The sequence below is a fragment of the Nanorana parkeri genome, unplaced genomic scaffold (assembly GCF_000935625.1).
Source record: "Nanorana parkeri isolate BGI_ZX_2015 unplaced genomic scaffold, ASM93562v1 scaffold71, whole genome shotgun sequence".
NCBI lineage: Eukaryota > Metazoa > Chordata > Amphibia > Anura > Dicroglossidae > Nanorana > Nanorana parkeri.
Genome location: NW_017306339.1, coordinates 1,935,847 through 1,962,094, shown reverse-complemented (window position 1 = coordinate 1,962,094; position 26,248 = coordinate 1,935,847). Strand labels below are relative to the sequence as shown.

At 41.4% G+C, this 26,248-nt stretch overlaps 1 protein-coding gene across 1 annotated transcript in view; it reads right to left on the bottom strand.

Annotated features, from left to right (window-relative positions):
* The window catches only part of CLYBL (citrate lyase beta like), a 248,978-nt gene that overhangs the window by 33,424 nt on the left and 189,306 nt on the right, over positions 1 to 26,248 (bottom strand). The window contains exons 4-6 of the mRNA XM_018576609.1: positions 24,367 to 24,468; positions 18,323 to 18,416; positions 11,700 to 11,867 (exon numbers count right to left, since the gene is read on the bottom strand). Coding sequence (XP_018432111.1) covers positions 11,700 to 11,867; positions 18,323 to 18,416; positions 24,367 to 24,468 — 364 coding nt within the window. The remainder of the gene's footprint in view (positions 1 to 11,699; positions 11,868 to 18,322; positions 18,417 to 24,366; positions 24,469 to 26,248) is intronic.

Genomic DNA, 26,248 nt, shown 5'->3' with positions numbered 1-26,248 from the left:
CAGCTGTGCCGAAGCTCCAGCAGCTCACTTGCTGCCGTTCGCCCCTATTCACATAGGGGACGAACGGCAGTGAGTGAATAGCCAAATTCCGCCGAGCGGCATTCTGCTCGGTACCTCCGTGGTACCAAGCGGAATAGCAAATAGTAAAAAAAGTAGAACAAAAAGTTAATAAAATATCTTCTAGCAGGTCTCAGACAATGAATAACAACTGGGCGGACGACAGATGACAGAGCAGCACCCCCAGGTCATTTGGGGACAATGATCTGTCATTACAAATGGGCGCAGCCAGCTGTGAGATCACGGCTGGCTCCGCCCAGCTGTCATTTGTGGGGCTTACGGCCGGCCCTTCGGCAGGCCATTCTGCTCAGTTGAGCCGAGGCATATGCCTTCGGCTCGGCCACCTTCGGCTGCTGTACAGGCTATAGTGAATAGCCCGTACAGCAGCCCTTGGGTTCGACTGAACCGAAGGGCTCCGGCAGCCGAAGAGAGCCGAAGGATCAGCTGAAGCTACGGCTGGATCCTTTGGGTCCGTTGTGAATAACCCCCTTAGTGTTCATAAAAACAAACACTGTTTTTTTGTTAAAAAAGGATTTTCAGGGCGTGGTCTCGACATGGCCGAGTGAGCACGCAGGTCCCTGAAGCTCTGTGACCGCCGACATCAGAAGCCGTTATAACTGACGATACCGACCCGGTACCGTGGATGCTCAGCCGCCGGAATCTAGGTAGCACCCCTCCCAGCGCTGGGTTATGCAGAGCTGCTGCTGCGGGTCCCCCCCGGGTGACGAGTCTCAGTTCGATATCGCTACTGGGTCGTTTCACTGCACCATGGGGTTCGGTTGGTCATTTCCTGTCGCGAGTCACATCTCTACAGGAGTATCTGGTGTACGCACTTCGGACACCCCCAAATAGGCCGTCCCAGCCTTTCACGCACCGGGACTTTCCCCGTAGGTAATACTCGGACCGATAGATTGGTCCGACTCCCTTCCCCACACATTGCTGATACTACCTCTCTTCCTTCTCCATTCTACCTTCTCCTCCTTCTCCTTATCCCCCCCCCTGCTGCCCTACACCCCTCTTCTTAACCCCCTCCTTCTGTCCTTACCCACCCTCCCTACTCGTCTACCCCCCCCTGCTGGGACTCCCGTCCCTCAGCCATCTTGCTGAGTCCTTGCACTGTCGCCATGGGCCCGCTCAAGCTGACAACATTTAATGTTAAGGGGCTTAATGTCCCGGAGAAGCGGTCACGATTGCTGGTGGACCTACGGAAATCCAACTCACAGGTGGTCTTCCTCCAGGAAACACACTTTAAGCAGGACAATGTCCCCAAGCTACAAAATAGAGACTTCCCGGTGGTATACCACTGCCCATCCCCCCTCAATAAAACAAAGGGGGTAAGCATTTTACTGGCCAAGTCGGTTGCGTGGCATTTTCAGGATCAATTGACGGATCCTGGGGGCAGGTACTTGCTGGTCAAGGGCACGCTGGGTCAGTTGCAGGTCACCATGGTCAATGTGTACTTCCCTAACTCTGATCAGCTGGGCTTCCTACGGACCCTGGTGACGAATATAGCTCAATTCGGGGAGGGAATGATCCTGCTGGGGGGTGATTTTAATTTCGCACTGGACCCCGTCCTAGATGTCTCTAGGGGCTCCTCCCATCTCTCCTACTCCTACCTTCGGAGGCTGAAAGCGGAACTGATTTTGCTTCACCTGATAGACCCGTGGCGCCTACTACACCCCCAAGATAGGGATTACACCTTCTATTCCGCTGCCCACCAAGCATACTCCAGGATAGACTATCTCTTTCTACAACACCGTGATCTCCCCACAGTGATCTCGACGGATATTGGGGACATTCTCCTTTCCGACCACGCGCCAGTCCATCTATCCCTCGATCTCTCGGCACCCACCTCCTCGAGCTCCTCCTGGAGACTAAATGAGTCCCTTTTACAGGACCGTCTAATTAGAGATGACCTCGAGTGTGAACTGCGCTCCTTCTTCTTGTTAAATAATGGCTCGGTGTCGTCCCCCCTGTCCACGTGGGCAGCACATAAATGTGTCATACGTGGTGTTCTGATTAAGCACGGGGCCCGTAGAGAGAGGGGGCAGCGGGTGGGGGAACTGTTTAGGGAACTGCGAGAACTGGAGTTGCTGCACAAGCAATCACTGGCCGTCCTTACCTATCGCAGGCTGATACGGGTGCGGGAAGAGCTTAACGATCTTCTATTTGCAAAAACTAAACAACGTTTGTTGCGGGGTAAACATACTCTCTATGAGTATTCAAACAAACCTGGCAGGCTACTGGCCAGAGCCCTTAGGGGCCCGCAAACCAAAACTTTTATCCCACGTATCCAGTCTTCCACGGGGAGGTTAGCACTCCTTTCCAGTGACATAGCGGCAGAGTTCAGAACCTACTACGATAACTTATATAACCTACGACCAGACCCTCCCAACTCACCCACGCCCGCCGCGGCAATCAAATCCTTTCTGCGGCGCTCAGGGATGCCGACCCTGTCGGCTGATGATAGGGCTCAGATGGAACTCCCAGTCACCAAAGAGGAATTGATTGCAGCAACTAAACAGTCCTCTGCCGGCAAGGCCCCGGGCCCCGATGGGTTTACACCGGCCTATTATAAGACCTTTTCAGCGGACCTCACAACCCTCTTTCTGGCCGCCTTTAACGTCATCGTCGCGGGGCCCCCATGCCGGTGGACGCGCTGAGGTCTCACATAGTGGTCATTCCGAAACCAGACAAGGATCCGACTCAATGCGGCAGTTATCGCCCAATTGCACTCCTGAATGCGGACCTGAAATTGTTTGCCAAAAAAAACCAAATAGACTTCTCCCATACCTGCCTAAACTAATACATCTGGACCAGGTGGGGTTCATTCCGGGGAGGGAGGCCAGAGACAACACTGCCAGAGTCCTCAATGCCATCCACCATGCTCGAACCCACGCTACACCTATGATGCTGCTGTCGACAGACGCGGAAAAGGCCTTCGACAGGGTAGACTGGGGGTTCTTACGATCCACTTTCCGTCATGTCGGGCTGGAGCCAAATATGCTATCCTGGATACTAGCGTTATATTCTACCCCCTCAGCTGCAGTGCTGGTAAACGAGGCTCGCTCTTCCTACTTCCCACTATCTAACGGTACCCGGCAGGGTTGCCCTCTGTCCCCCGTCATCTTTGCCCTCACTCTTGAACCCCTCTTATGCACGGTGCGGGCCTCTCAGACCTTCCCTGGACTGGCGACACCATCTGGAACCCATAAGCTTGCCGCCTATGCGGATGACCTCATCTTCTTTGTCACCTCCCCTGATTCTTCCTTGCCCAACTTGATGGACATCCTCTCCTCCTATGGCTCCCTCTCTAATTTTAAAATCAACTTCTCAAAGTCGTTGCCGTTGAATATCTCCCTGCCTGCCGCCTCTATCCCTCACCTCCAGCGATCTCTCCCTTTTCGCTGGGAGGTTGACAGCATAAAGTACTTAGGGACCCATATCACCCCTGACCTACCCTGTTTCCCCGAAAATAAGACCTACCCCGAAAATAAGACCTGGTACTATTTTTGGGAATTGCTAAAATATAAGACCTACCCCGAAAATAAGACCTAGCTGTGACCATTCCCAGGGCCGGTGGTGGCATAACGGGGAACTTGAAGAGCACGGGAGAGGCAGGAGAGAATCAGCGGTGTCATGAAGCCAGCGTTAGAGGAAGCAAGGCGGCACCGGAGTGAGCAGAGCCGCATAATCCAATGCCTCCCCTATAGCGACGGCTCCTGCTACAGGCGGAGTGATACCAAATGCACTCCGCCTGTGAGGAATCGATAGTGAAAGCGCGCTTCGCTCATTCTGGCCAGCGATTCGTTAGCAAATTGCTCTTGGAAAGGTACGGCACCCCTGATTACCATATTTTTGTACATGAATACATGTAGACTTTTCTACATGAATAAGTGTGGATGTACATGAAAAAATAAATAAATAAGACCTACCCCAAAAATAAGACCTAGTGTGTTTTTTTGAGCCAAAAAAAAATATAAGACAGTGTCTTCTTTTCGGGGAAACACGGTATCAAACCTATATGAAGCCAATTTCACCCCATTTTTCCACAAACTCAAGCAGGACCTTCGTCTCTGGGGAACCCTATCTTTGTCATGGTTCGGTAGATGTAACTCCCTAAAGATGACGGTCCTGCCCAGATTGCTATATCTGCTACAGGCCATCCCAGTTAGACTACCACCTTTATTTTTCCGTCAACTACCAACGGAATGCGTCTCCTTCATTTGGGGGGCTGGTTCTCCCCGCATTAGTAGACGTATTCTATCCCTCTCCAAGACGGTGGGGGGCGTGGGCCTTCCTGACTTTCAAGCCTACTACAAGGCCGCCCAATGGAATAGACTACTGGACTGGTGTGTCCATGGTGATACGAAACAATGGGAGGCTATGGAAAAAGGGGTTTATCGATTCCCCATTGAGGGTTTACCATGGCTAGCCTCTCCCTTGCCCCCTGAGATCAAACAACATCCCATCCTTCACAATACCATCCTGGTGGCAAGGAGAGTACTGAGGAACTCCAACCTATCACCCTCCCCATCTCCTCTCACCCCGGTCCTTGGCGACCCAGATTTCCGCCCGGGCTATGAAAATGCGAAACTCCTCCGACTTCTGCAGGCAAACAAGTTCAGGATGCTTGACTTTCTATCTGCCACACAGTGGCTCAAAGGTCCTGCCCTGAGTGAGTTGACTGACCCCCCCCCCTGGACCATTGGAGCGTATTGCAGCTAGGGCACTTTCTGAGAGCGGTTCCCTCCCCACAGGCCCTGGACAGACCGTGCACAACTTTTGAACAAATGTGCAGGGGAGATTCACCATCCAGACACGCTGTATCTACCATTTACGGGCTACTGACTTCCCCCCCACAGGACTATGTCCCTCCTTTCCTGACTAAATGGGAAGACGATCTAAACGAGGAGCTGACCCCCCAGCAAAGGGCAAACGTGCTAGCTATTGCCCACAAATCCTCAATGGCAAATAAATACCAGGAAGCGGGTTACAAACTCCTAACGCGATGGTACAGAGTGCCCACCGTTCTACATAAGTTTGACGCCTCCATTTCCCCTATGTGCTGGAGATGCTCTGCCTCCCCGGGCACTTTCCTGCACATCTTCTGGTCCTGTGCAAAGCTGCGCAGCTTCTGGAACACCGTGACCGAGGTGGTGCGCTCCCTGACCTTGGTTGACCTTGCCGCCCACCCAGCCGCCTGCCTATTGCACCTGCCCAAACGCTCTCTGGCCAGATACAAATCCTCCCTCACGGTGCATCTCGTGAACGCAGCGCGGGCATGTATCCCACTGCTTTGGAAGTCTCCCCAGCCTCCCTCTATACAGCTTTGGTACTCCAGGGTGAACGACACCTATAAGATGGAGGATCTGACGGCCTCCCTGAAAAACACTGAAGAGCGGTTTAACTCCACTTGGAGACCGTTTTCAATAAAAGCTTTTGAATTAAAAAAAAAAAAGGATTTTCAACCCTTAACATCCTGTCTGTAGCCACTGCAGGAGGCACAGGGACATTTGTTTACTGCATGCACAATGGTGATTTGAACACACACTGAGTGGCCAGATTATTATGACCACCTGACGTTTGTAAGCAAATTAGCTATAATTACGTGCTGAAGTTGCTAGAGGGCCAGACCATTATAAATAGGGAAGTAGGTTGTTTACCAAGACAGCAGAAGTGATGTTTTTGTGAAGATATGGGTAAACAACGCGATTTAACAGCCTTTGAACGTGGGATCATTGCTGGCGCTCAGAGCCATGGAGCGAGTATCAGCAAAACAGCGAATTCGTTAAATGTTCCAGAGCAGCTGTTGTTAAAGTGTTTAAAGACTGGACTGTCAGCCGAAAATCTGGGTCTGAACGTGCGAATTGTGGCCGTCAGCGACTAGTCAATGTTAGGGCAGAACGGAGAGTGGCAAGACTGGTACAAGACAACAGAAGGGCAACAGTGCACTGTCAGATTCCTCGCATCACCTTTCAACATCTCGTGAAGTCACGAGGTGGCCCAACGAAGTAATCTCGTGGAGTCATCTCATGGCCCAACGAAGTAATCTCGTGGAGTCATCTCGTGGCCCAACGAAGTAATCTCGTGGAGTCATGTCGTGGCCCAATGAAGTACTGATGGGGTGGTCATAATAATCTGGCCACTCAGTGTATATCAGTTATAGTAGTACCTCAGTTTAAACTTTTTCAGGTTTATTTTGTTGTCTGGCCCCCCACTCCTGTCCTACAGATATAACAAAAAATAAGAGAAATCTCAAAACAAAGAGAGATACCAACTTTGACAGCTGACCCCAAAACAGATGTCCTAGTTCTGGTATTTTCATTTACTTCCTGTTCTAGCGACAACTGTCAACCACTGAGTTTTTCATCACTTTCTGGCCTGTAGATAAGTATCAAAAATGGGTATGAAAGCCTCCTACAAAAAAATCCAGAAATAAAAGCCAGTGTCTGAAGTCCTTTCTTTGACCATCAGGCTGTGTGCAGATTTTTTTTTTTTTTATTACTATAATTATCACAAGCGAGGATGAGCTACAGAGTAAAACTGTCACCCATTTTTTGGATACAAGAGCCAATTGAGAATTGAGAATGGTATCACTTTTTGCTTCATAACTTTGAGTCTTACTAAGGTTGTGCTAGGAGCTATCGTTTACTGTACAGTTATATGTGCCTATATATACTGTTATATGCATTGGCATATGCATGTACTAATTCTATTCCCATTTTTCTTCTTTCCTCTTGTCAACCACGCTCTCATAACAGACAGCAATGCTAGTAAGCTTCTCTCCATTGACATATCTTTTTAAATCACTAATTAAGTCCCAATATGCCCCGCTTGTCATTTTCTTGGATCTGTACAATTACATCTCTTAGCATGCCCCAGTGGTGTTTTTCCTACATCTGTAGAACTAAAAGTTCAAACACACTGGTATCTTTTAAGCTTTGTACCAACCCCAGCATACCCACTGGTGTGTCTACTATCTCTAAGGCAGCGGTCGCCAACCTTTCGGACCTCATGGACCACTAAATTCATCATTTTAAATCCCGCGGACCACTAATATGAATTTTTTAAAAATATATATATTCTCATACTTTTTGTTTCTCATATATAATTATATTGTATGTAATCATCGTGAAACAATATGTTTTTCACAGTTCACAACATAGGCTTTGAATTCATAGCATTTTTTATGGAGAGCAGTAGCTTGGCAGGTTTCCAGCTCTCTAATGTAAACAAACATCAGGTGTTTCTATGCTGTTAGAAACTAACTGGAACCCCACTTTAGAGTCTTTTTTGTGATCTTTGAGAATTCATAACTTCATATCAAAAACAGCTAGAGAGGTCAGGGATTTTTAAGATTTGGTAAATAGTTTAAAGTGCATGTGAATTTTGCACTTTTTTATTTTATTCCTAACAACCATCTCCTCCTCCTGGTAACTTGCTTTCCATTGGTTAAAAGCAAAAATACTCAACATGGAAATAAAAATGCTTCAAAATTCCCTGAAAACACTCCCAGCCCAAGAACAAATGGTGATATCTTTCTTAAGGATTAAAATGTAACATTGCTTGACTTCCTTTTTTAGGTCAATGTCACCTAGTGTAATGCTTTACAACACTGGAACATTGTCAAAACAGTAGCTGATAAACATATGTACTATCTACAACAGTTTATTGTGTTGGTTATTTTTACTACACCGCTGCTTCACTACAGTGTTCCTATACAGTATACTGGCTCCCATATGCAAGTCAAATATTAGTCAGATAACATACATATCTAGCTGTACCGCAACCCCATATACTATCCCATTATATTGTCCCAATCTAACAACATGGCATATTATCATTTTTTGGTTTTGAACATCATACAATGTACCAAAACACAAATCAGCAGAAAGTTAATTTTATTATTACAATAATTATGTCTGTGTTCTAGGGAGCCATGTATACACCTAGTTTGGAATACTGGCATACTGCAAATCACCTTGGAGCTCCATGATCAGCATAAAAGGACTTGGCCTGTGGCCATGTTCTTTCATATGGTCATATAACTCTTTGATGTCTTCCAGTGTCACAAAGGTGCTGTATTATTGCACATATGAATATTTTAATGTATTCACCTCTCTTCACTTGCATGACTTGACTGGCAGGAATGTACTATCAGATCATGCTGTGCTTCTGTCTGATATTGGCATCAGTTGATATGTCTCCCCATGTTAAACATCTGATCTAACAAAGCAAAAATATACCGATAGTAAGATCTGTATTTATCTCCAAAAGACAAATATGCCTTTTTATACTTTTTCTGGGACACAGCCATTCTGTAAATTAAACCAACCAAATACCCATTATGTCTTACTGCTTTCATCAAATGCTTATTGTGACATGCCGTCAGTCTCTACATTTACCATCTGTCTATAAACCTTGCTACGCTGTTTTAAAAGATCAGAATAAGAAATTGTGCATGTTTTACCCAACAATTTTGAGTTGCTGTGGGACTTCTTCATTAGCTAGTTTCATGTTATAGAAAAATAAAAAAGCAGAGAACACAAGCCCCTGGACCTCTGATCATTAACACATGCCTGACATGGGTAAAGCACAGGTTCACTGTAAGAGGTTTACTTTTAATGTAAATATTTATGTAGCTCCTGTTATATATGATTTAGGATGCTTTAAGGGTATTTATAAATTTATTGTCAGATTTCCACTTTACATTTGTCTGAACGAGTTGTTTCCCTATTGGGAGCTGACAAATGGAGTTTTAAACCTTGGAGAAAGGCAAACCCCCAAACTAAGGCTCGATATTGATATGCTAGCTGATATTTCATGCTTGTGATAACATTTTTTTATATGTCACCATTGGCTTTACTTTACTGTATCTATAACTTTGCATTAACTCTGTGAAGGAACACTGAGTGAGAGCTGCAATTACCCGTGCTGGAGGAGGCATACCTGTATATTACTTACAAAATGGTTCTCAGCCCTCTGTAAAGTGCTATGTTTATACAGTATAGTGGCGCTGTATCAATAGGGGGAATAAATAAATAAATAAATAAATTGATTTATCAGGAGTTCTGTGCTGCCTTCAGGTCATGCGTAGCTGTTTTGGAGGAGTGTGAGCAGCTTTATGCAGTTTTTTGTGTGGAACAGTGTTCATGTATCCACTGGAGGAGATAGAGCAGTGTTCATGATAGCAACCTAATCTGGACTGCCAGCTAACCACAAGTATATGTGCTGCTTATCATTATTACAACTTCAGCTTGGTGCTTGTGTAATTCAGTGCATTATCCTAAAGCTAAACCCAAAAGCGAAAATGCAATAATTGCAGCTTACCAATCCTTAAATGTGGTGAATACATTCGTTTTCTTTCTTAGACTTTTTCTCTTTATTTTCAATTGGTGATCTGGCCAATAAATCTTTTATTTTCAACTTTAATAGACCAAACTGTCCAGCAAAAGTGGCAGAGAGAGGTATGAGACATTGCATTTAACACCGACAGTGGTGCCTCCACTGTCAGTTTTTATTAATTTACATAAAACCTGTATCCCAGAAGAAAAAACAAAACATAACTGTTTAAAAAGTGTTACCTTGAGTTAGGATTTATAAAATATATTACCCCTAAATTTATTATTTTAAATACGTGTCTTTCTTTATATGTATATAAATGCTCTCTGAGGGCCTATATGTAGGCCCTCAGAGAGCAAAGATTCGTCTCGCTACCCACACATGTTAAAGACACATAAAGCTTCTTCTTCCACGGGGTGCTGTGACTCTTAAATGTTATCTCAGTGGTAACAGGGTCGCTTTAACACAGATTGATAAGGTTATTTAAAACAAACTTTTAACATTCCTTTTAACTATGAAGGTCTGTTATTTATCTCTGTTATGGTCTCTCAGCAGTAGAGAAACAGGGTGTGAGGACCACTGACTCCTAATCTGAAATGATTTAATTAGAAGTATTCTGCGCTCTTACCCCTTTTCTTCCTTTAAGCAGCTGTGCTAATTATCTATAAGATACTATCAAAAGTGTGGTTTGAAAGTCCACTGTGCTGTTTGTGTTCCCTAAACCAATAAAAGTACTCTACTAAAAAGTGTGCAAATTACTGTGTAAAACTACTAATACAAAAATCTATTAACATATATATACAGTATATACAAATAAACAAATAACATACATTAGATGCATAAACTCTCAGCATTCCATGTCCAAACAGAATTTCTGCATAACAGTGTCCAGAAAACATACAGCAATATAAATAATGCAAAAGTCCCACTGGTGCTTATCTTGTTCTCAAAATGAAACTCTTTGTGCACATCTCCAATAAGTTTTCTCCCTAAGGTATGCACACTCACCAAATCCTATTGGCTGGAAATGAATATGGTCAAAAGGCTTGTTATTATTAATGCACAGTGTCCCCTTCATATGACACCTGTGCCATTCAGCCATCCTCATAGACATCCCATCTCATTCATAGGTGTTAGACAAAAGAAAAAGAGGCTCTCATAGTGTAAAACTGTTTGATATTTATTCAGGAAGAAAACAAATTAAAACCACCAAAAAAACATAGGTGCAAGACAGAAGAGACTCCCAGGTGGAAGAGATTAAATGATCGTGTTTCTTGAATTTAGACTTTTACTCCATGAAACACACACATAACTATCACAAGACAGTGATAGTTATGTGTGTGTTTCATGGAATAAAAGTCTAAACTGAAGAACAACGATAATTTCATCTCTTTCACCTGGGCGCCTCTGCTGTCTTGCACCTACGTTTTTTGGGGGCATTCTTGTCTCATCTCTCCAGTACACTATGAAATACTACACTAAGTCGGATCTGTCCTGGGACTTTTTGCCCTCAATTTTGGTGCTCCTACTGTTTGGAGTTGTTTCTATTTCAATCTAGCTGTAAAATTATTGCACTACATCATCAGCAAACACAGAGATTGAGTTATTTATTCCAACCTCTATATCATTTATGAATAAGATAACCAGAACTGGTCCCAAGATTGAACCCTGGGGCACTCTACTTATGACTTTAGACCATTTAGAAAATTAGCTGTTTATCATTACCCTCTGAATCCATTCCTGTAATGAGTTTTCTACCCATGTTCATACAAGTTATTCAATGCCAATAGACCTTAATTTGTACATTAAATGTTTGTGGGGTACTGCATAAAACACTTTAGCAAAGCCTGGTGAACTATGTCAACTTTGTCTAAATTACTAGTTACCTCCTCATAGAATGTTAATAGGTGGGTCTGGTGAGAACGGTCTTTCAGTGAGCGCTTTATACAGTACTGAATTGCAATGCATATTGTGAGCAGTTTTATTTTGTTTCATACATTGAATATTCAGATTTTTACATAAGCCAAAATGTGATTGATTTGCTGCACATCTTACTGTAAGTAAAGCATGTTTAGGAAGAATCCCTGCTAGGTGTAACTTTTTAAATTCAAATAATGACATTAAAATGTATATCACACTATAACACACATTAAAGTGTATAGCTTTCATATTAAACAATCCCCTGATTCTCCAGATGCCACATTTTACCCTGGTTTGCTATTTCATCATTACTGTTATCGTGACGGTCATTAAACAGTACAAAAATACTTCTTCAATATATAATTAGGAATACATACCAGAAAATCCCATCAGGGCTCCTTCCCTTGCCTGTCTCTGAAGCCCATCTCCATCTTTGTAGTCTATGTAAACAAGATCAATGGCTTGCATGCCAAATGCTTTGGCAACAACGATAATCTTCTGCCTGGCATACAGGACATCATGAGTGTCTTTGCTGCTTGTTGCACCTTTAACATATGGATACACAAGCGTTAAAGATCATATGCTTGATTTGGAAGATACATTTTATGATACACAGTACTAATCTCAAATCAGCTAATGTGATGAAGTAAGCAAAGCTCAGTTAACATTATGAAAGACAGATTTCGAATGGCTTCACAAAATGTTGGCTATTCTTTTGAAAATGACTTAATTATATAAAAAATAAGAAAGGAAAACATGTTTCTGTATTTCTGACATTGATAATGATTAGTAATAGTCATCTCACACGTACTTGACGTATCACAGCTGAATGTCTGTGAGTGAGCTCTCCATCATTAGAAACATAAATTAGGACTAGAGTAAAGCATAGTCTGAAATACAGCATTTATGACACAAACTGAGAAGAATCAGCAGGTGCATTGGATAACGTACCCAGTATGTGTTTGCAGGGGGCACATTTTAATCCATCATTTGTATATACTGATCAGCATATGTTTCCAATTCCCCACAATCACTCATTCCACAGAAAAACAGAGCCAACAGCAGCAAGATACACGTAATAAATATAACAACATCCTTCCATATTTCACTTAATTGCCATGAGTATAACACAAAAACATTACTAGGTAATAAGTTTATCAACTTAAATATAATAGAGGGACTAAGTAGGAACTATGTGTACACAAGAACTGAATGTAATATTGTTTTCTGTAATGTAACAGACATGGAAATAATCCAGCGAGATTGGCAGAGTGGTTCTTGCAAGTTTTTAGAACACTTTACATCTCAGATATCAATGGACAGCCTTAGCCTTTAACAAAACAGCTAAGCACTCTAAAATTTGCTCTACTATGTTCTATGCTCTACTGATTGCTACTTGCATTTAATAGTCGACACACTAACAAGAGTCTTTTTTTACTTGCTGATTGAATACATTTATTTATTAGAATGAAAGCGTTGAAACTGGACTGTTGGAGTCTCTCGACATCGCATGGTTCAAGTGTTATAATGAATCTCTGCCGAAGATATAGGAAGCTTTTTCTCTTAACTTTAACCACTATAAGAGTTTTTCAAGGAGAAGGAGACCTAGAGAGTTATTCAATAAAGAGCTGAAGGATTCTGCCGTAGCTTCGGCTGATCCTTTGGCTCACTTAGGCTGCCGGAACCCTTTAGTTCAGTCGAGCTGAAGGGCTGCTGTATGGGCTATTCACAATAGCCCTTACAGCAGCTGAAGGCAGTCGAGCCGAACGCATATGCTGGCCAAATGTAAACAGTTGGGCGGAACGAGTGGTGATGTCACCACTAGCTCGGCAGCATTTGGCTATTCACTCACTGCTGTTTGGCCCCTATGAGAATAGGGGCGAATAGTAGTGAGTGAACTGACTAAGCTTCAGCTCAGCCTATCCAGATGTTGGATTGGCTGAGTCGAACGGCGTTTGCACTTCAGCTCAGGTGAACCATGCTTAGCATGTTCGGCTGACCGATGTATGGCTAAAATCAGCCATACAGAGCCGAAGTGAATAGCCGAACGCCATTCGGCTCAATTCACTTTGGCTCAGTTCACTTCAACTCTGTTGTTCACCCGGCTGCCTTCGGCAGCTTAGTGAATACCTCTCCAAGTGTGGGACAGATAAAAACAGAGGATTTATGGTATCCGTTTTTCACTTTTTAGTTTTAGAAAATTTGTAAAAAGCCATTGTCAGTGTTTTTATTTTTCTTTGTTTCAGATGAACAAGGGCACACTGGATTTATTTACATAGGGTAGCTAAAGGAGCAAGAAGTTAGCACACAAACTGCCCATGTACCTGGCATCCTCCTTGGGCATTGGCGGTAAGGAAATCAAGCACTAGTAGTAAGAGCATGGAGCTGATACTAAGAGGAATATAGACTTTCTGCATGAAAGGGGGCATGGTGACAGCCCAATAGCCATGTGGCATCTAACGCATATGTCTGATGTGCTAGTCTGATTTAGGCATTGGCAAGGGAAAGTCATACTATTTTTATTAGCTAGCAGATTGGTAATATTCAAGGATTTACCAGTTAGGATGTAAAAATGATTTTTCAGTGAGTATAAAAATCCTATTTTTTTCTGTTGCTCATGGAGACAAACAGCTTTATAGGTAATAAACAACCAAGAGATGCCCAAAAATAGTTTAAACTGAGGGGCAGGCACACCAAAACAACACAGACAAATCATCCCCAACAAGAATAAACCCAAAACAAAGTGAAAACAAGAACATTATATAGTCACTTGCAGATTTTTGTTGTCCAAAATAAGCATCCATAGAGGCAGATACATTAACATCCTCCTGATGTTGGATCTATTTCTATTAGATCTATCTAATAGAAATAGATCTATTAGATCTATTTCTAGATCCAACATCAGGAGGAACTTCACTGCACTGGGAAAGTTTGAATAACTCTAAAAACAAAAAAATCGAGACTCTCTAAACGAATGCACTCATCAAAAGGGTTGATATACTGAGACCAGAGCTTATATACATAATTATAGTGGATTGTTTTTGCCTTAAATTGTACTGATTATAGAGACTTCCTTCCCCTCCCCCCCCCCCTCCTCCCCCCCCCCCTCATTTTTGTAGTCTTTGCATCTTCAAAAGCAGGAATAAAAGTACCGAGAGGGACCAAGAGTTATATCGGGAGAATTCCCCCTGTAGAAATTTTGAAGATATTAATTGCCGTAATCTGTGTGAGTGCATAGTATGTATGGAAGAATGCATGTATGAGTGTTATGGACAATGTTGTTCTTTTATGAAGATTTTTGTAGAAATGGAGTAACAGGTGCTGAACATGAGATTTTGTAACTAATAAAGTTTATACTTTTATAAGAAAATATAGAGGTCTCGGTCTATTCAGTAACCATCTTTTACAGTGTCCTTTCTTTTGAAAACACTGTTACCATTTTTTTGCGCTCATTACTCCTGGTTACATGACCTGGATGACCTATCCCAATAAACAAAAAGGGATATATATGGTATATCGGAGCTCCAGGGAACAAAACATTTTTTCTATTCTACCAGACAACACTAGTAAACTAGTATCCGGCATGAATCTACCAGTAGCTGCTGATAGTAGAAAATATTTGAATACAAGTGCAAAATCAAGCCGAAATATAACGCCCATTCTCCCAAGGACACTAAGTGTAACTGGCAATGTGTAAACTGGGAGGGGTTAAAGCCCCTAGGAGGCTGGCCTTCAGCTTCTATTTGCCTAGTGTACATGTCTTCTGTAAGCAGCAGTATAAACCTGGGTTGCTTTTTACCAATAAAGCTTTGTTCTGCAAGTGACAATAAATAAAAGTAAACTACAGGATAGTCTTAAACTGTTTTTCAAAGACAGAATTTCATAAATTGTTCCTGACCTGAAATGACAATGCTTGAAATTTCAACACGATGTATGTGTATTTAGACAGGGGATTTGCTATAGCTAGTTATATTAACATGTTGACCTTTATAAGATTAAAAACAGCCATAAAACTGTAGTAGTAAATAATAATAATAATATCCAAACATAAAATCAATTTTCTAGTTGTTGGTGACAGATTGCAACAAAGCTATGTAATAGATCTGAAAAGCAAGGTGGTCAGATTGCACAGGCTACAGATCAAGTCATAGAGTAGGAATATTCCTCCTTTCTTAGCAAAGATGGGACTTTCTGAATTAGTCAATTGTACACAGGGAGTGTCCAAACATGCAGGCAATGCACATAAGAAAACCCAGAATGATTGCAGATGAAGGAGTAGAACAATCATGATATTAACATGCAGGCTTGTGTTGGTCAAACATCATCCACTGAACTGACACCTCTTGAACTAGCTTTATATTGGGGGAAAGAGCTGCTGAAAAGCAGGCACCAAAAAGTGTCTACTATTAACTTTAATCAGAAAACTTTCTTCTGTGTGAATGATTTATTTTCACTTTGGTATTGGGGACTTCCATGACTTCTGAGCTAAGCACCATACATCTACATCCTGGCCAAGAAAATTGCCCTTATGGCCACTGAGGTGCTCTCACTGACAAGTGGATGGCAGTTGACCAAGGGTCTAAGAGGCCCTAGCAACAAGGTAAAACCGAATCAGAAAGTCACACACAACATGGTTTCTGGCTTATTATGTATTGTATGTACCTAGCCATCAGCCATAACTGTTCTTACTTTCTGACTTGCCACAAAGTTACAGTGTATACTTTATCTCAATCACAGCGCTCTTTTTAACCCCTACGTGACGGGAGACGTACAGTGTACGTCCCGGCACTTTCTGACTATATGACTGGCCACGTACACTGTACGTGACGAGTTATATCAGGCTTTGCAATGGTGGTAACAGCTGATTCTCAGCAGTTACCAGTCATTAAAGAATGTCTCACTATTGAGGCATTCATTAATTAAATAATTAAGCTTTTTGTAAAAGCTTCTTCCTTTCAGTAATGAAAGAATGAAGCCGTTACATGCAAATACAGGACCGCAATTTGTGATCCCGTATTTGACAGCTGAAAATAGCAGAGAGGTAGCAGTGACTTACCTCACCTCTCTGCTATTTGTTTTGACAGCTCGAGAGCCCGATGTTTAGATACATTTCACTAAAAAGATACAATGTATATCTTTTGAGTGAAATGTATCAGTTCTGATCGTCTAGGCACGATCAAAGAGCTTTTAGTGAGATCCTGACTAAAGTCAGGATCAGTCTCTAAGGTTATTATTAGCTGTCTAATAGCCAAAAAATTTTTTAAAAAAAGTTAATTTATCAAGCAGTCATAGTGATTGCTTGCTATAAACTGATAAGAATTTTTTTTTAACAAAGTGTAAAAAAATTAAATAAAGTGTAAAACAAAATTAGGAAAATAAAAATTATATATAAATATATTTGTTATACTATAATTAATATAAAAAAATTCTAAAAAAAATAATAATAATCAAAACTTGTGAAAAAAGTGTTTTCTTCTAGTTTTTTTCCTAATTTTTTTATTTTATTCAAACTAAGTGAGGGGTTAGGTACACATATGTGATATAATTATATAGCCCTATCTGTCCTCTAAAACATTTAGTAAGAAAGTATATTACTACTGTGGAAGAATCACACAGCAAAAATGTAAAAAGTGTGTCAGTCATTTATGAACAGAAACTGAAAACTAGCTCAGTCATGAAGGGGTTAATAAATATATTTCCCAATTTCTACATACATAGTGCACCTAAACTTAAAACAATATATATTATTATAGTGCATCAATAACAGTTCATATGTGTGTGTTCTTGTGTCACCCCATTTCACACCAAAACACTGAAATTAATGAACTGTCTTTGGCGTGACACAAGAACACATTATATTATATATTGTTTTAAGCTTATGTGCACAATGTATGTAGAAATTGGGAAAAATACTTATTAATAAGAGTGCTGTGATTGAGATAAAGTGTACATTGGTTAAGCTTCTTGTTGGGAGGTACACACAGCTGCTAGAAATAAGGGGTGGGTTATATTTTAATTTGTTTGTGGAATTGTTTTTTATTATAGGGTGAATCTGGGTGTCTGGTGAATGGGGTATCTAGTGAAGTTGCAGATTTCTTGCAAGTACTTTATATCATCATCTCCAATCCATATGTCTTTGGCCAGATTGGGCGATAGTCAGATCATGTCTACAGGCACAAATATTACAGCAAGTCAAGTATGTGTGGGATAAAAAAACAACCTAAGACATATTTTACTTTAGATAAGTTACTTTTATATATTTATCTTTTAACACAATGGGTCCCATTCACACCTATGCATGTGAATTATCATGCATGTTGTAATGCATTCTTTATTGTGCCAATGAGTGTTGAGGTACATGTGCACAATCATTTTCTATGGGCTCTCAACCTGCATCCACACAACTAATAATGCACATGTTCTTTTTGATCTCCCAGTGTATATGTATGCATTGTGGTACATCAGAGGTGTTGCTGTGCATGGATGTGCATTAGGGGCCCATTAAAAATGAATAGGAACACCCCAAAAATACATGCATAATGCTTGTGTCCAGTTCATACAGGTGCATTTGAAAGTTGGCACCACAGTGTTGCAACATGCACATAATCGTGACGAGCTTGTGTGAATGGACCCCAATACGGCTTTTGGAGAGTCACTGGTGTGGTCCATTCAAATGAATGGTGAAAGAAATGCAAATTACACAGAAAGCTGCCAATAATGTTATTTCTGACATAAGGCTCAATAAAACAATGCTGGTCCTTCATATGCATGTGTGTACAGTGCAACCAAACAGTATATATTCTGGCCTTAGTGAATTTGTTTTCCCAGGACATCCAGTCATGCCCCACTTGCCATATTTCTCCTTTTTTATCCCACATAGCAAAACAGGATTTGATCACAACCAGTGTTATAATATAATGAAATTGTGCAAGCAACAAAAACTAACATAGAAATTTACATACATTCCATAGGTCCTATCACAGAAACTACCAGTTCATACCTATACTGGCTCTGAAATCTTCAGCTCCAAAGACAACTCCATCCAGATGAAGGCCAACTCGAGGTCCTCTTTGTAAAGCTTCTTCACAAACATTCTAAATATAAGCAGAACTATAAATAACATCTGTCATGGAACACAAATCACGTGTATTCATTTTGCTTTTCTCCTAATGGCAACTATAACTGTAGTAACAGTTATGTTATATAACGCAAGCCAAGAACAGTTTACATATTCAGTTATTACATGTAAAGCTTCTATCACAATATCAGTACACTGGTTTTCCTCATATATTCATACAGAGCATATACTGGAGAGTAAAGATATACTGCAATTTTTAAGTAAAACAAACTAAAGGTAGCCATGTGCTAAGTAATTCTGTGTCAATTGCAATTTGCACTCAATCCTAAAAAAATTCCAGAAGGATTAAGGCAAGCTACCACTAACAGCTTCTATAGAAATGCAAAAATGAAGATGAAAACTATTGGTGTTAGGTTGCTTTAATCTATTTGATTGTTTTGTTCTTGACACTGGTCAAAAGTGGTTAAAATTGCTAGAAATAGTCTACTACATGGTTTGAAGTGAATCTGTGATTATTTCTTTTGACATACAATTTTTTACAGATTCTTTCCAAGCAGTAAATAAGCTTTAAAACAAGCCTGACCTCAGTAGATGCAGGCACTGTGGAGTGATTCATCCTGCATGTTTATAGCATAAGCACTAAAATTCTTCACGTGAGTTTTCTGAGTAGCTTAGCTCACTGTGTATAATCACCGTGCCCCTACACTAATACTATGAAACCTAGCGCGCTGTGCTGAGCGGCTTCCCATCTGCCCTAAAAAAGGTGGTCGCTTGCTCTGCACAGCATTGATTCAGAGAACACCTAGTATATTTATCAAAGCATGCAAGGCATTCTCTGATTGGACAAGGGGTGGATTGTGATGTCAGTGGGGAAGCAACTTTGCACATCACATTACCATGACCGGGAAGAATGCTGTTATGCACTGTAATAGCTCTGGCTACTGTGGTGCTTTACATGATCCCTGTGGGCAGCTCAGGTATGACATATGCACACTTACATTGGGCTGAGCTGGACCAATGTAGATATGCAAAAAAACCTTATGTCTGGGGTTTGTGAAGTGAGCGGCTGATACTTTAGTTTATTAACCCCAATGGTACCTCTAATATGAGAGGAGGTATAAAAGAGCTCACACCTTTCATGGACTAACCATATTGTCACCTCTCCTCCTTCTTTAGTTGTCAGATCATCTTAACATGCTGTACATGACATGCTTGTCAAATCATCTTAACATGCTGTACATGACATGCTTGATACTAGCAGATGTGATTTAGAGCATTCAAGTAAATTTTCAACTGATCAAACTTTCAGTTATTTAACTGCGGCAAGATCTTGATAAACCTCGCTACAAACTGCTCAGACAGACAACTTTCTTTGCAGTTACAGTTCCCATACCAGTGCCGCGCAGCAACTCACTGAAACACGTGTGTCTGCTAAGCATGTCTGAATGCCTTCTCAGTGGTGAAGGAGGAACATGAATAGATTCTGGCAGAAGTATTTTTGAATTCCAAGTTCAGAAGAAATGTTCTCTCGTTTTTCTGGGACATTTGTTTTCCAGAATATTTACAGTATATTATGGTTTTGGAAGCACACATAGATGTCTGATACATTTAGACACATTTTATATACAAGACCATAGTGCTGTTTCAATAACACAAAAACACTACAGAATCTCCAATGTAAACATAGAGCAGGTGCTCTGGGAGGGGTAGCAGGGTGAGCCGAGATTCTGCGTAAATGACCTCAATGCTTTGGCTATGAACTTTGAATTAAGTGGATAAACTCTTCCACAGTGCTTGTAGCTACAGAGGTGCGCTTTTTATGAAAACCAATTTACTGCTTGTTAAGAATATGTAAACACCTAAGTGAATATGCGAATTTCCAAAAGCCTGGCCATAGTTCCATTTTAAGATAAAGATGATACCAAGTATGGATGGCTCAGTCAGGTCTAACAGTATTCAAACATGCTGATTCTAATCCCATTCTTAAAGAAAAATGAAAAGAGTGATTTTTTTTGACACATCAGTATCCTCAATATTGAAAAATGTCACCTAAACAATACTAGTGTCATTTTTTCCTGCTTCAGACTGAAAAAAAAACTGCATCTCGTTTTAAAACTGACCAGGTGTACAAACCTTATGCAGCTAAAAATTTCTAAGTCAAATATAAAGCAAACCTGGTATTCACTGGTTCCCATCTATGTCTAAAAGTAATAGACCAGAATGTAAACCAAGCTAAAAAGCCCCTTTTAAAAATGAGAGAACATATTGAAGGAGTGATAACCACCACTGGTGCAAAATGTGATCCAACTGTCTGGAAAATGGAAAAGATGTGGATCAAACCTGCACTGCTTTGGGCAGTCTGTTTAAAGGCGACTTATGGGGTGAGTGAAAAACACTCATCCCTATAATTCAAGCCAACCTGTGAAACTGAAGCTCTCCCAAGTCGGCTCTATTGATCAGGAAGTCAGCTATTGGTGGTAAGTGTTCGCCGATTTCCTGATCCTCTTCCTTCAGAGATTGGTGACCACTGGTCACCGCTCCGTGCAGGGATTCCCCCTCCCCTCTCCGTTTCTCCAGCGCTGACTGGAGGGACGGATGGGGAGGTAAGGGGCACAGCTGGCTCTGCCTCCAGATAGGCAGTGCCTGCTATCAATCAGCGTGCGGGGTGGATCTCAACAGTATTGTGTGGATCAGTCCCGGCTGTAGAACGGCCCTCCACTATATACTGAGTTTTGGGTCACCGGAGGACACAGTATATGTCCTCCATTGCAGGGCAGCCATCAGAAATTTTGGGGCCCCTTACACGGCTTTAGGCCGCGCCCCCCCACGCTGCTGGATGCAGGGCTTAGTGACGCACTGGACGCAGGGCTTAGTGACGCACTGGACGCAGGGCTTAGTGACGTGTTGGGCGTAGGGCTTAGTGACGCGCTCGACACAGGACCCACCTGAGAGTGACCCTGCAGAGCCCACCATAGATGCTGCACAGCCCATCTGAGACTGTCTATGGTGGGCTCTGAAGGGGTCTCAGGCGGGCTGGTCAGGGCTGCATCCCTCCCCTCCCTCCTTAGCTCCTCTTACCTGCACATATGGCCCCGTCTGCCGCCGGACCGGCCAGAAGTGACGTCACTTCCGGCCAGTCCGACATCAGACGAGCAGCGTTGCTGATGGGGCCCTAGCTTGTCTCAAAGCCGCTGGAGCGGCAATGCTGGGGCCCTGTGCTGCTAGGGCCAGGCCTCCGCCTCCTCGCCCTTCACCGTCGGCCGATAGTCATATAAGGGACCCGGGCGGGCCCCCCAGGCTGCCCGGGCCCCTTACATGAGTATCGGCCGTACCCCCCTGATGGCTGTCCTGCTCCCTTGACTTTCCCTGTAAATAAATATCAACTCATGGTGAGCCTTGAAGACCCTAACATAGGCTGCTTGTCTATGCTCAGGTCTAACATAACCAATAAACTCTGTTTCAGGCTACTAGATGGGGGTAAAACAATTAGTAAGCAAAGTCTTTAGCTTTCTTTTATGTAATCCTGACAACAAGCTTTATGAGTGTCTCGTATCAATACTGAGCTCAGACAGGAGACTGGAAAGTCTCTATGGGGACCCTACAGCTGGACAACTCTCCTCACATGATGTCACTGAAGTGTAGGGCTGCACTATCATAATTATTTTAGTTAAGAGTTTCAGATCTCTACAAATATACATTTATGAGTGGTCCAATATTAGGGTAGCAATAGACATGATTTTTATTTTATTAAAAGAAACATCTTTCTATTAACAAGTGGAGAGTGGATGTTTATGCCACGATCTCTGGAATTGGCCTCATCTCAGGAATACAATTATGTCCATGAAAATCCAGTTCCAAAGATGTAGTTAGTCAGGTTGAAAAAAGACACATGTCCATCAAGTTCAACCTATAGAGGTATGAGAGAAAAAAAAAGAAGAAAAGCCTAAACAGAACGCTATGCCCACAATTACCCACTGTTGATCCAGAGGAAGGCAAAAAAAACCCCCCTATAGACATGATTTTTATTTTATTAAAAGAAACATCTTTCTATTAACAAGTGGAGAGTGGATGTTTATGCCACGATCTCTGGAATTGGCCTCATCTCAGGAATACAATTATGTCCATGAAAATCCAGTTCCAAAGATGTAGTTAGTCAGGTTGAAAAAAGACACATGTCCATCAAGTTCAACCTATAGAGGTATGAGAGAAAAAAAAAGAAGAAAAGCCTAAACAGAACGCTATGCCCACAATTACCCACTGTTGATCCAGAGGAAGGCAAAAAAAACCCCCCCTATAAAGCATGGTTCAATTTGCTTCAACAGGGGAAAAAAAAATCCTTTCTGATCCCATAAGCCAATCGGATGGTCAATTCCCTGGTTCATCAATCTCTGATGCTTAATATACCTGTATATTATCTTAAAATCAGTTTTACCCAAGGTTTGTCTGCAGAAGTTGCAACTTATGTATAGACGTGTGACCACTTCCCAATCTGATTATTATTGGTTGGAACTGGGCAATGATTGTCTCATGTCTATAGACCATAGTGTGGCCTAGTATGTGCCAGTGATGCAACAGATTAGAAGGTTTAACTATAAATTATAGCAGAACCTCAGAATGTAAGAAGCTCTCATTATCTCAGGAAACAGGAACACTCTTTTGCACTCTAACTTTGCAATGTTAGCATTGCTGTATTTTTCAGATGCTTACAAGCACTGTGTCATGACAGGCTCAATATGGGGAGACCTGGGTGGACTGTGCTGATGGCTTACATGCCCTGAAAATATAATTTGATGTGATCTATTACCTAGTGGAGGAAAGATACAAATGTGAGGTTAATGCACTGGTAAAGCAAACCTCAGTGCTCAAGTCAAACTATTAAAATGAGCTTCAAGAGGGGGAGACTTTGTGTCTGGAGTATTATTAGTTTAGTAGGTGTCAGCAGAGCTTTAGGGCTTGTACACAGCACTATGGTTTAACACTTAGTGAGGTGGTTGCTATGTTATACTTCATAGTGTGTTTACTTTTATTTTGCAGTCCTAATTCACTTCAATGGTTCCAGCCTATGAGCAAATACAACTCAAAGATGAACTCCTTTAACTGATGCAAATCTGCATCCTCTTTTTGAGTGTACTTCTCTAAATAAAAATAGAAACTTATACAGCCCTAGAATGTACAGGAAGGGCCAAGTTTTACTTGTATTAAAACATCAAGATGAATGCTGAAAAGTTCCTAAACACCAGCCACGCTCAATAATAAAAATGTTAATTGTATTACAAAACATAGGAACAGTTTAGCACAATTAGACACATAAAATAATAGGTAGGAAAATTGTGTAACTCTACATTTTTTGGCACTTTACACTATTTGCTACTGAGCACATTGCAAGATTAACATATCTGCTGAGAGGTGCTACATAAGCAGAAAGTAGCCAAAAATGTGTCCAGAATTCTGCAGTATGTGATTCTATAGTTGTCCCACTTTAAAATGACCTTAGTGAGGTATCAAAATATGTTGAATGTAGGTGAATTTGGGTTAATTCCTCATAACATTGAACTTGTAAAAACATAAGAAGTGCACTTGGTGTGCACCTCCAAACACTAACATGCTGATATATGGAATATACTGCTCTAAACTATTTGCAAACTATTTTGGCCCATGATGATGGTTATAAAAAATGTAATGCAAAATGTACCGTTATATTCAGCAAACAAGTGAATGGTTGTTGATGTGTGTTATGACACGCATTGATGTGCAATACAAAGTACATTGGAATGAGTGTAAGCATGCATGGCAATGCATGTTGACATGCACTTTGATGTGTTTTTGCGGATTCCAATGGAAATCCCATCAGGTAAAGAAACATACCAAAATGGAAATCAGCCTTAAAGGTGTTGTGCCGTAACTCACTGCAAGCAATCAGAATTTATCTCGTACTGGTAACTGTATGTTTTCTCTAGTACACTTACCTTGAAGTTGAGCAGTCCTATGGCAGTTTCCACAAAGGTGACCAAGTAAATTGGCTGTGCCAGCTTTCTACCTTTTAAGTGGTGTAGAAACTTTTCTGTGAACTGAAATAACAAGCAATTTATTCATTTACTAATTTCTACCAATGAAGATGTTAGTTATGGTCCTAGAAAAAGAGAAGCAGTTTGGTAACTACATTACAAGAAAAAAAAAAAGAAAAGCTTGCTGTAATATCATGTACTTTGAATTACAATAAATGGGTGTTGGCAAATCACAGTAAAGGCTAACTACAATGCTTGTATTCTTTACTGCCTTCAAGCCTGGAGATAACTTATTACTTGGTGACAAGAACTCTTGCCAGTTTTGCCTTGTGGTAGTTGACCTGAAAATATTGTAAAACAACTTCCTGTTTCAAAGTAAGTTTCATTTTTTATTAATATTATTATTATTATTATAGGAGAGGGCATGCATTGTATATATGAAAATATTAATAAACTCTTTTTTTAATATGTGTTTACAATTTCAAATGTTATCCATGACATTTAACCTCTTCGTTTTAATTCTAAACATGGCATTGTTTTTATCTCAAGAACTTAACACATTTCTTCTTTGGTGTCTATGGGAATAGAAGCATTGGCTGATCTATCTATCTTAAAAGCCTAACTGAAGCAAGGTTTTTATTGTTTTTTTTACATTTTGGATATAGAGCTCACATTTCTTTTAGGCGTTTCTTTCTGTCTGTAATCCCAATGAGGAGATTTCCCCTCACTACCTGTCCCTGTAAAGCCCCTACAAGAATTAGAGGGCATGGCCGACACCCGGATAAGAAGGTACAGACAGCAATAAAACATGGTCAGCTGTTCTAATCCTTCCGCACTCTATAAAAATGTGTTTAATTTGTTTGTGTGTCTATTGGGAGATTACCCATCACTTCCTGTCTTCACACAGGAAGCAATGACATTTGATAGAGACTCTAACCCTTGCTATATCCAAAACACAAGAACATGTTTTGGCTAGAGTTGGGATTTAATTGCAGTTGATATGGCAGCTACTACGAAACACAAATTATGGTACATAAGTCTGCACTGGCTGGGCGAAGCAGTTCAAAATGTGCCCTGCCAACATTTTGTGCACAGCAACTCATGGCTGTATTAAACAAGAGTTAAAGTCTCGTAGAAATAAGGTCTGCTCCATGTGGGGGCAAATATACAGATTGCAGATACCTTGGAGTTAAAGTAGACCTTTCCCAAGTGAAAGACGAAGGCTGCCATTACTAATTTCTCATTCTGTAAATGCTAGTTGCCTGGCTGTCATGCTGAACTTCTGGCTTCAATGATTTGAGCTATTGATCTGGACCAAGTATACAGATAAGGAATTCCAACTTTTTATGATTTTCCTGTCCAATTCCAGGTGCATTGCTATTTAAAGACAGTGGGTCAGCATAACAGCCAGGAAACTACTGTTTTCTGAAAAGGTTTGCAATGGCAGTCATAATTTCTTTAACAGTCAAGGTTTACTTTAAACAGGAACTGAACTGTGAAAGTTATAACCAAAAAAGCAGGCAGAGGGCAAAGGGCTAGCCACCGGTATTGCCTGTGGTCTCTATGCAGCTGATCGTTTCCTTATTACGGACTTACAATGCCATGTTTCCCACTGTGTCTTTGTGCGGAGGTGGCCATCTTGGTAGAGACAGGGTTTTGCGTCCTCATGTTAGAGCCTCGCACAAACAGTGAGGAGTGTGATTGCAGTGAGCAGCACAGTAGTGACATTAACAAATCTCCTGAGATTAAAAGTCAGAGGCAGTAGTTGTCTTAGATCTCACATTGCAGATATACAGATATGAGGCCAAGATAAAGGTGTGCATAGCCACCCACACACACACAC